Source organism: Manacus candei, unplaced genomic scaffold, assembly GCF_025592945.1.
Source record: "Manacus candei isolate 608988 ecotype Guabito, Panama unplaced genomic scaffold, ASM2559294v1 h1tg000119l, whole genome shotgun sequence".
Lineage (NCBI taxonomy): Eukaryota > Metazoa > Chordata > Aves > Passeriformes > Pipridae > Manacus > Manacus candei.
In genome coordinates this window covers 3,890,901-3,902,020 of record NW_026138167.1, presented here as the reverse complement: position 1 = coordinate 3,902,020, position 11,120 = coordinate 3,890,901, and the positions used below count along the sequence as shown (strand labels likewise).

The 11,120-nt window shown below is 45.0% G+C and overlaps 1 protein-coding gene across 2 annotated transcripts in view; it reads right to left on the bottom strand.

Moving 5' to 3' along the window:
* The window catches only part of PSTPIP1 (proline-serine-threonine phosphatase interacting protein 1), a 59,668-nt gene that overhangs the window by 10,422 nt on the left and 38,126 nt on the right, over positions 1-11,120 (bottom strand). Inside the window, exons 10-15 of one of the 2 annotated variants that reach the window (XM_051770370.1) lie at positions 10,652-10,731; positions 8,487-8,585; positions 7,034-7,130; positions 3,933-4,017; positions 2,333-2,403; positions 1,023-1,123 (exon numbers count right to left, since the gene is read on the bottom strand). In XM_051770370.1, coding sequence (XP_051626330.1) covers positions 1,023-1,123; positions 2,333-2,403; positions 3,933-4,017; positions 7,034-7,130; positions 8,487-8,585; positions 10,652-10,731 — 533 coding nt within the window. The remainder of the gene's footprint in view (positions 1-1,022; positions 1,124-2,332; positions 2,404-3,932; positions 4,018-7,033; positions 7,131-8,486; positions 8,586-10,651; positions 10,732-11,120) is intronic. The other variant, XM_051770371.1, reaches the window with a different exon arrangement.

Here is an 11,120-nt window from a genome sequence, read left to right as displayed (position 1 = left end):
CCTATTTTCCATAGGAAACCACTTTGCTGCCTGCAGCGTAGTAAAATAGAAAACAGGGTAAGGGAGGCTTCCAGAGATGTTTGATGTGTCAGCTAAAACTAAATTTAATGTACCTGAGTGGGTAAGAATGGACTCAAAAGATGAGAGGTTTCAATGTACAGTATACTAAAGGTAGTAACAGGCTCTTTTCTCAGCAGGGAAAATCTGTGTGTGTCATAGTTTTAAGGCAGCTCTCAGAGTAAGGATCTCACAAAGTGATCCAGTAGTCTCCTCAGGGGAACTGCCTTTAGCAGTGAGGTACTTTCAGCTGTGCTTAGATGAAATTTCAGTAAATAATAAAAGAGTGTTTAAAACAAAGCAAAAAAAAATATAATCTAATAAAAGGAGTTGGAATACTGCTGTACCTAAGAGAAAGTGCTCCTTTTGAGCCCTTTCTCTGTTTTCATTATTTATCTGGCTCTCTATTTTGTCACCTGTCAGCATTTCTTCACTGTTGGCTATTGATGGCAAGTCCCTGGGTGTGATACTCTCTCTGCACTGTAACATAAGACCTCCTGGATGCTGTTCCTTCTGTTAATCTAAAGCTAATAAAGGGACCCTTACACTGACAAGCAAAGCAGCAGGCTGGAGTCCAGGTTCTGGAGTCCATCTGAATAAGTAAATACTCACAACTGGTCCATTCACCTTTTACTGCAGGTATCCTGCCTAGTTAGGACTGAAGTCAGAGAGAGTTCAGTTCCCAGTAAAGGATGCAGGGTGCTCTTTGTAACAATCCTTCAATAGAGGAACCACATCCACTGTGATTCTGCAACTTGCAACATGGGAGTGTAGGGAAAGAGTGTCATTTATAGGGAGCCAGCCCTCTCCAGCATGGAGAGCCAGCAGAGCAGGACAAGTCGTGGCTGTGAAGTGACAATAACATCTCCTGCACAGAATTAACACTTTCAAGATGTTTGAATCAGCATATTACTTTTTTTTTAAATCTGATGCTATGAAATATTTATTTTGAAGCCTTGTTTTACCTGGGCTGTGTAGTCATAAAGTACTCTGTAGTCCTGTGACGATGTGATCCCAGCTTCTTCATTTACAAAAATGGATGCATAGACTCCATCTGTTCTCTCTGCTAGGGGGGGAAAAAATGAAAAAATACCCACCACAGAAACAAAGAGTTCAGTTGCTTATAAATGCGTGGGATCATATGCAAGACTTCACAAATACAAGGGTTTCTGTTCTCTCTCTGCCTGGAGATGTACATGTATAGAAAAGCTGCTGTGAACTGTAGGTAAAGTCTTGCACAAAAACTGTCCCCCATTGATTAGATGACAATACACCCACTGAACTTTGTGGGAGGTCAGAAAGTAGCTTTAGCCTCATCCAGGTTGGGAAAAATGTTTACCCTGGTAAAAAACAGCCCAAGGAGGGCAATGCTGTGATTAAAATGGTTGCTACTGGGGGCATAAAATTCTAGCAGTCCAGTGACTCACACAGGGCTTCTCTTGTTCCCTTGAGAAAAATGGAAAATACTCTGCCAGCGGGTCACCAGACATTTTCCAGTGGTTGATATAGTTCTCAAATAGCTATTTGGCATGGACATAACTTCTTTGCAGATGTTTTGTTTTAATCCAGCTTGTTGTAATCAGGGCAAACTCTTATTCCTTCTCAGCATCTGTCCGGGAGCTTCCCCTGCTGAGCACCAAACGCAGGAAGCGAGATAGTCTGGGCTTTGGGTTTGGGTGCCCAAGCAGGCAGGCCTGACAGAGGCAGTTGATTTTAAAGCTGTTGTTTTAAAACATCTTTTTATTTTCTTCCTGCTGTATGAATCACAGTTAAAATGGTTTTATTTACTAGCAAACCAATAAAAATGCCATAAGCCGTTACTTTCTACGAAGTCAAAATACTGTGTTTTAAATATCATCTGATAAATTTCTAGTTGTAAGGGTTACAAGACAACAGCGTAGGTGTTGGATGAGATGGATATTTGCATTCATAAAGCATGAACCTGGTCTGTTAAAAGCTTTATGTATTCCCTCGGGCTTTTTAGAGGCAGTGTATTCCACACAAAGAGAAAACTAATATCTAAGTCAGACTGTGCTGCTCTGAATGTACAGTCCCCCCTTCCCTAGATGGAGGTTTTGAAGATTCTGTGGATTATTTGGCACTTGAAACTGAGAAATTTATTTAATACACATCCACACGAAATTCATTTCCAGACTATTTTGACTACCAAAATGTGAATATCTGCTGTACAATGTCTGCCACATGTCAGAGCCTGATTTAGCAACGTGATCTAAACCAAACACATCTGGTAAACTGATTTCCTGCGGAGTCATACCAAGAGGAGGGGCTGAAGGAGTGGCAATTTCCGTGTGGTTTTTGCTGCTCCCATGCAGGAGTCCAGAGAATCTGCAGAACCAAGAGAAGCCAATGACAAAATGAGTGAACAGGCCTGGGTATGAGCATTCCTTCATCTCAGCTCTCTGACTCAGCCTTTCCTCCATCTGCTTCACACTGAGTAGATGTCACCTCTTCCCATGGCCTTCTATTTTCATTTATGCTGTAGATATATTTATCTGCAGTTAGAAATATATTTTTTAAAGTGCAGCAGAATACTGAACCATCAGCCATCACTAAACTGTGCATAACATGCAGCAGGACAGTATTTTGTTGTGGATCCAAAGACTCATAGTGCGAAACTCCAATTATTTCATAATGTTAATACCAGGAGAATTGTCAGTTGTTTATAGGAGGTTAACATATATTTGTGTTCAAGGAAAACTGATACAATTTAAAATACAGAGCTTGTATAACAAGCCTTTCTAAAAACTGTGAGTTTAAGTGAATTTTTATTTTAATCTATCCCTAGTTATTTCCTCTATCACAGCTGGGTACTGGAGACTAAGTAAAGTGAGAAAATGGGTTAGGATTCTCAAGCAGAGATGGAAATAGCATTGCATGCTTAAGGCACATTTAAACAGTAGAATTTTTTCAGCTAGTGAACACTCGATGTGTCTGGAAAATGGATATCCTAACTCCACAGTTCCTGAAAAACTCAGACTGAGTCTCTCTAGGCTCCTGGCCCATGCAGAGCACAGTTGTGTTCTAAATGGCAATACAATTGTCTTATGTAACTGCACAGGATGCAGCATTGAATTAATTATTGTAGAAGATCTGGTTTTCAACAGAAAATCAAAGTATAGTGTGTAGCCCTGATCAGCTCCCTGACAAGCCTGCACCACGCTTCAAATGGGAGATCACAGCCTGCTTCCTGTCTTTGCCATGTCATAAGGCTTGTCATGACAGAAATCTCTTGTGCTTTAACTATGATGCCACTCCCACTGTGAATTAGCCATTTCAGTAAAAGGTATTTAAACCAATAGATCTACCATGCCCTTCTGCTGGTGTAGCTACATCCACATTCTAACATTTACCAGCAGAAATGGATCAGAAAAAAAAAAAAAGCCTCCCTAATGATCACAGTTATTATTTTTCCCCTTTGGTCGAGATGCAGAGAGCAGCTCTTTGTTCTGCTCAGCTGAGCAGTGCAGGAATCCAGGAGGAATGTCCCAGAGGACAGCTGTCCCCAGCCTTTGCTCCTGGCCAGGTTCACCTTTGCCTCCCTTGAACAAGGTGGGTTTGTTGCTACGTGCCCTGACTCACTGGGAAAGAGGAAACCAGTGACTGCTCTCCACCCCTGGCCGACTAATTGTGTGATGAACTCATCCTGTGTCACTCTTCCCACTGGGCCACGGCAGAACTGCTCTGACTCCGGTTTTAAGAGATTTACTTCTTCTGTCAAGTTACACTCATTGATACGTAGCTGCCTCTTGCTACAATGAAGGAAGTAATGACTTTCCAGGTGCTGTTTTCTGTCTTCATCCCTTGCTGTTCATGCTGAGAAACACCCGTGCTGGGAACTGAAGGTTGCCACTCACCTCTTCATCATCCCACAGGACTGGGTTGGGCTGCTGTTGCGTCTGTTGGGCTCTCTGCTGTAGTAGTTCTCATACCCGATGGCGTCTGCAACAGGGCAAGAAAAATGAGATGTTCAAACAGGCAGAGCTGTTTTCTCCCCACTGCAATGCAACCTGGGGCTGGTGGAGCAAACAGCAATCCAGTTTGCAAACCTCTCTGCCCACACCTGGAATGTGGCTGGAGCAGCTCAGGGGCACCTGGGGACTTGACAAAAGCCATCCCAGGGACTGTGAGCAGCCTGTCCTTGCTTGGTTTGACCTGAGCTGAGCACAGTGGTGGGCCTGCAGCACCAATTTAAGAGCTGTGGCCAGCCCGAATTAAAACAGCCTTTCCTCCATGGCTGTTTCTTCTGTTGTGTTAAAGCTCAGGATTTTGGGGAGCAGAGTGTGGCCATTGTGAGCCTTGGACTGTGTTCATCTAGAATTGGCTGCAGCATGTTTTGTTTCTTTTTTTTCCCAGTGTATGGAGTCAGGCATTTTTGTCAGAGCTGGGGAGATTTCGGAATGTTCCTGCCAGCAGCTTTAATGAGCAATTTCCTGCTCTGTGCCTATGCTTGTTTCCCTACCTATCTCCCCCAGCCGCCTCCTGAGAGCTGATTTGCTATTTACCCAGAGATATTTGGGTTTTCTTCTCTCAAACACAGTTATGTTACATTTCCTTCACTCTCCCCTATGGTGTCCTTAAGGGTGAAATTGAGACCATTTCCAACTCTAACTTTACAGATGGATTTATTTATTTTTCATCTCAGAGCTCCCAGTGTAGTTGCCTGCAGCTGGTGGCCACACACTCCGCCTGCCTGCTGGGTATTAGAGCTGAACAAACATGAGTGAAGTCTGGGATACTGTGTTATCTCAGACCTGATAGCAGCAAGTTAACAGAGACATTGGACTTGGGCTAAAGGTTGTGTTGACATTCTTGCACTGGGTCAGCCAAGATAATAAGCGGGGCAGGCACATACAGCTAATGAGTGTGAAGAATCCCTACAAATAAGACTCACAGTAATTATCAAGTTTTCTGACTAATTTAAGGGTCTCCCATTGCCCTTCTAGATTGTTACCATGGTGCAATTTCCAGTCTATAGGGTGTTGTAAGATTAGGTAGAAGAAGGGAATGAGCAATAGCATCCAAGGATTGGTCAAAATGAAGCTCTTCAGCCACACAACACAAAACAACACGTGGGTTTCCTCCTGCATTTTGCAAATAATAACACAGATCCACAGCTCACCGTGTGCTACTGTGCAAACTCATTAGCCAGAGCTGTGGAGATACCAGGATACTGCTTCCAGAACATGTCACCCTCTCGAAGGTGGCAAAATAAAAACAACAAAAAAAAGAGCAGATCAGGTTTTTCTTTGCTTTTCATAAAGCTCTCAAGGGTTTTCCCCACCTATTTCTCATTTGAAATGACTTCTGACATAGCCAAGAACTGTTTGCAGAAAATTGCCTGGGCGACTGGAGAATGAGAAATCTTACACAGGGAAAAAAACCCAAAAACAACTAGCTAAGAATTACAAATTTCTTGGTGTACAGAAGTTGTTTCACACTGTTGCAAGACACAGTTCTCCCTTCTGCCACTGAAAATGTAATTTTCCCTGGGTAAATGCTCCTATATTGCTGAATTTAAATCCTGTGCGTGCAGAAGAATAAACTATAGTAGCAAAATGGCATCCAGTGCAACAGTGTCAATGTTTTAGTTTTAAAACATTCCCCAAATCTCAATTTTTAATCATCATAAGACTAGTGTCAGAAAGGCTGAGTGAGAACCAGGCCTCAGACAGCTGGGTGCTGAGTTAGTGGCAGCGTTCAGCTCTGCCATGGAAGGTCCTGAAGTGTGATTGCTCTGCAGTGAAATCAGAGGGGTGCAAGCTGTTCTTGTATGACATAATTACCCCTCGGAATGGGCCTTCACAGTGCTGATGTTCGTACCTGTGCAACTCCTAGCACAGAAGGGTTTTATCAGGATGAAAGTTTTTTGGGCCAGTGTAGCTTGTTGGCCACTCTGGCTGGCAGGAACTAACCCCTGTGGGCAGTGCTGAGGGCTCCTGAGGGGAGTTTGTGGTGTTAGAGCAGGCACTGGGACTGAAACAGTATCTGTGCACAGATCTGGCAAAAATGGAGGAGGAGATCTTCCCAGCTAGACACGTGTCGTCAGCTAATGAAGAGATGAAATGGGGATTTTTCTCTCCTTTTACAACTGTGGAGTCTTTGTTTACTGCAGCAGCTGCACAGTAGTTTGTAACTATCTTGTATTTCTTTTTTAAGTACGTGGGTGTGGTGGGTGTTTGGCCATGTGAAACACCAGATAGGCTCCTTTCCCGGGGTGTGTTTGGAGAACTCCTACCCTGGAGCAGCATGTTTTCACTTTACGATTGCTACAGCCCCTTGCTGGGTCAGTCTGCTTCCAGCCCAGAGGTTTTGATCATTGAAGTCAGGGAAGAGGCTGCTCTGGCTTGAATGGGCAGAGTCTGTGAACCTTACAGCACTTCTCTGCAGCACTCTACAGCACTTCTCTGTGCTGGGGCAAAGCCAATTCCATTCCCCCAGCCAGTCTTGGCTTGTTCAAACAACTTCCTGAGAGGACAAAAGTTGTTATTTCCCATTGGACACATGGAACAGATGAGAAAGTTGGGTCTTCTCTGTGCTACAAATGAGGAGGTGACACCTCTGTCAAGGGGACACGGGGGTGCAGTTACATCATAAGTTGTCTCTGACTTGTCACCGCTGCAGGAGACTGAAGTTGCCATCTCTGCAAAGCAATTTGCCACCTCCTTAGAGGTGTCAGTTCAGCTGTACTGTGAAATGAGCCTGGTTGCAAAGCCAAAACGACTTTTTTTTTTCTTCTTTGGAGGGTTATTTTTAACCTGGATCATTCCAACATCCCACTTAGTGCAGCACAGGCAGCAAGGCAGCACAGCAAGGGGGAAGTGAGCCCGGCAAGTGGGAACAAAGAGCCGGAGCAGAAACTCCTCCAACTGGCTTCACCTCCACAGGAACTGCACTGCACAGCTCCAGCCTCAGCCTGGTGTGTAACTCATCTGGCAAGAGCAATGAGAATAATTACCTGGAGGTTGTGTTCCTGTCATTTTGGTCTTAATGAAGTAGTCTATGTCCGACTCTACAATGCAGTTCTCCAGGCTGACCCGAACCTCTTCATACAGCTACAAAACAGAATCCAAGATTCTAATTTAACTTCTAACATTTCACATTGAATTAGCAATTAATGCTCTTCTAACAATTTTCCCCTTAAGAGGCACTTTATATTCGGTACATGTCTGACCTGGATGATCTTTGGCCTGTCCCCCATACAAATATTCTTGTAAACACACTTGTTTATTTGTGCTCTGGATATTCTTTTAAGAGAGGAGGACAAAAGTCCAGAGCTTTTCAATGCAATAAAAAAATTAATAGCAGGAAACAACCATTCAGAGTCAAATCTAGTGTATTCTTTGTCTTCCAGTTTTGAGACCATGACTGGATGCCTTTTTGAAAGCTGTGTCAGAGCCCAAACATACTCGACGGTTGAGGTTCAACCAGGCCCAGGGCCGGGTCCTGCAGCCCCACGGGCTGGGGCCAGAGTGGCTGGAGAGCAGCCAGGCAGAAAGGGAGCTGGGAGTGTGGGTTGACAGGAAGCTGAACAGGAGCCAGAGTGTGCCTAGGTGGCCAAGAAGGCCAATGGATCCTGGCCTGGATCAGGAACAGCGTGGCAGCAGGAGCAGGGAAGTGGTTCTGCCCCTGGACTCAGCACTGGTGAGGCCACACCTTGAGTGCTGTGTCCAGTTTGGGCCCTCAGCTCAGGAAGGACATGGAGGGGCTGGAGCAGGTCCAGAGAAGAGCAACGAGGCTGGGGAAGGGACTGGAGCACAAGTGCTGTGAGGAGAGGCTGAAGGAGCTGGGGGGCTCAGCCTGGAGAAGAGGAGGCTCAGGGGAGACCTCCTGACTCTCTGCAACTCCCTGACAGGAGGTTGTAGCCAGCTGGGGGTTGGTCTCTTCTCCCAGGAACCAGCAGTAGGACAAGAGGACATGGTCTTGAGCTGTGCCAGGGGAGGTTTAGGTTGAATACTAGGAAGAAATGTTTACAGAGAGAGTGCTCAGCCATTGGAATGGGCTGCCCAGGGAGGGGGTGAATTCACCGTCCCTGGAGGTGTTTAAGGTGAGACTGGATGTGGCATCAGTGCCATGGGCTGGGAACCACAGACCATGTGGTTGGATCAAGGGTTGGACTTGATGATCTCAGGGGTCTTTTCCAACCTAGTTGATTCTGTGATCGTATGATTCTATGACTGAGTGTCCTGGTAGCTGAGAGGGAGACATGCAGGTGTCACTAAGTGTGGCACAGACTGTTTAAAGGCTGCATTGAAAATATTCCCCTGGAGACAGCACGTGCAGAGAAGGGCAAACCAGTGCTGTTGTTGGAGCACTCTGGCTCCTCCTCTTCCTCCAGTGCCCGTGGCTCTCCTGGGCAGTGCCCATGGATCTCCTTGGCAGTGCCTGTGGCTCTCCTGGGCATGCCCTACCTCGTCATCCTTCACACACTGCAGGGAGAGCTGGTTGCAGTGCACCCACAGCGAGTTCCGCAGGATGGTGATGCGGTCGCACTCCTGGAGCTGGAACACCTGCAGCCAAGGAGGAGACGTGACATGGTGACACAGCCTCGTGGTACTCAGTGACCTGCACTGCAAACCATTCTGAAGGCTCCTATTTCAGCTACTGGAGAAACTGCATCTGCTTGTTCAGGCTCAAGAATTCGTTTTAATTGATTACACCAAAGTAAAGTTATGTTTTATAGACAAAAACAAAGCGGGGGGGGGAGAGGAATCCAGGTCTGGATTTGACTGCTACCTCTACTCCAAGGATTTCAGTCAGGGTCCTGTCTGCCTATCACACTGAAATCTTGATGTTTAACAGACCAGTAGAGTAGTGGCATGAAAGGGCTGTATTTATGTTAGAGGTAGAGCCACCTCTGCCATTGAAAATATCTTTCTAAACTTTTCTCTTTTGAAACTATTTGAGGCTCTCTGGAGTTGCCTCTATGAATTTCTAATGTTATTTTTGTCATAAAGGGAAGGCATTTTTCTTTCTTCAGAATTTACTCCCTTCCTGCATCCATCTAATTTTCTCGTGTTGTTGCACCTCTTGGGAAGAATGAAGGGGGAAGAGAGAAGTGTGAACTGAGCTGGGGGAAGAGGTAGATAAATGCTTTCTTTAAAAACTTTAAAAAACAACAAAAAAAAACCCCTCCCACCCTGATCTCTAAGCTCTTCTGTTAAAAGTAGAACATCAGTTTTTGATTTTCTAGGAGGTGTGAAAAGCTCAGATGCTTCCAGCCATCTGTTTCCATCTCCATTTGCTAGTAATTATGTCCAGAACACCACAAACATATAAGATATTCAGCAGAACACTCAGTTGGGTACACTGCCTGCCATCTAATAACTTACCAACCAAAAAAGAATCTTGTTGAGGGAGTAAGCTGGTGTGGGGACCAGTTTCTGAGAGCAAAAGCTTTTTAAAGAAAGCCTGCAGGGTGGAGAGTGAGTATTTCAATATCCCTTGTGAACAGAAAGCCTGTGGCTGCAGCTGAACCCTTCAGGGCTGTGGAAACAGCACCAGAGCCAGCCAGGAATTTTCCAGGAAGTGGTGTCCTGTTGGGAAGTGCAGCTGATCAAAGAGGGAACTGTGGTGACTCTGGGCTTGTCAAGCCCTTGTCAACACCCAGCAAAGTCCAGCTGGGTGGTGTTTGACACATCCAAAAACAGTATCATTTTTTTCTCTGAACAAGCACTTTTAAAAGAAGGTGTTGAAGATGCCCCTCCTTTACCAGTGGTTGCTTGGATTGAGCAGTGGGCAGGCCACAAGCTCCATGGGAACATCAGGATTTAGCCATGTGAGACAAAAGAGACTGTGAGGGTTTGGAATGCTTTGCTTGTTGGCTTTTTAAGAAGGAGAAAATACTCATCTTGGGAAAGCTAAGGCTTGGCATAATTTCTGTGGAAGTCTCTGTGCCAGTTGTGGACTTTTCAGCCCTCCTAGATAGGGAATATTTAAGAGGAAGCAGAGAGTTGGAAAGCTATATCCTGGCATTTTATTTTACGTGGAAATAAAGCCTGCAACAAGTAAACACAGCAAAATCAGACTTTAGCAGATGGGCAAAGGTACTTTAAGGATTACTGTGACCAAATGTGTGGCTGATTTGGATGCCAACCAGTTCCTGGAAATTGTTGTGCAAAACTTACTAGCCAAGTGCAAATCTCCTGTCCATCCTTGGCATAATGTAAATAGAGACTTTTCCACCAGCACCACCTTTCATTTGAAAGATTACTCCGTGGCAGAGGACTAATATTCTTGCAGGTGAATATAAAGTGCTATGAAAAAGAAAGATTCTGAGTGGCTTGGGTATGTACCAGTTCCTATATTGCTCCACCTCTCCCCCCTCTGCACCTATTCCCTTCCTTTATATCTACATAGTTATGCTGACCAAGCAGGGAGAGTGTCAGTGAGACAGCAGCAGCTACGTCTAAATCAGCTCTAGCTTTTGCAGTAATTTTGCAAAGGCATCCACTGAGACTCCACATAAAGCAAACAGTGAAACCCTTGGGATGATGTGTCAGGTCTTGGACTGATATCTGCAAGTGGGATAAAATAAAGAGCACACAAACACATCGCTGTAAAAGTCAATGTTTACCTCGCAGGTTTTGATATGTTCCTGTTCCCACTCTGTCCTGACCTTATCCAGCTGCTCGATGTTCTGTTTGTACACGTTCTCTGTAAATACAGACACACAGAAGAGAAACACAACAGTTAGGGGGGAAAAAAGAGACACAGCCTTTCTCTTTTTCCTGCTGCTGGGCCTTTGCTTTGGTTCTTATACTTCGGGCCTGTGGTTTGCTTGAGTATCACAGGAATGTGTGAGCTTGAAACTGGTGGGGCAAAAGGATCTTTGGGGTTTTTTCTTTGCAACTTTACACTACAGTAAGGATTCTTCTCTTTATGGTTTGCAGATCATTTATAAACTTTACAGTAGGGATGATGCACTTCAGAGCCTGGACCATGCTTGGGCACTGAGCATCCTTAGGCTCCTTCCATGCCAAGCCAGCCAGTTAAGCCATGTGATTCAGTATAAACTATTCCATGAGCAGGGAGGGACAAGCCTG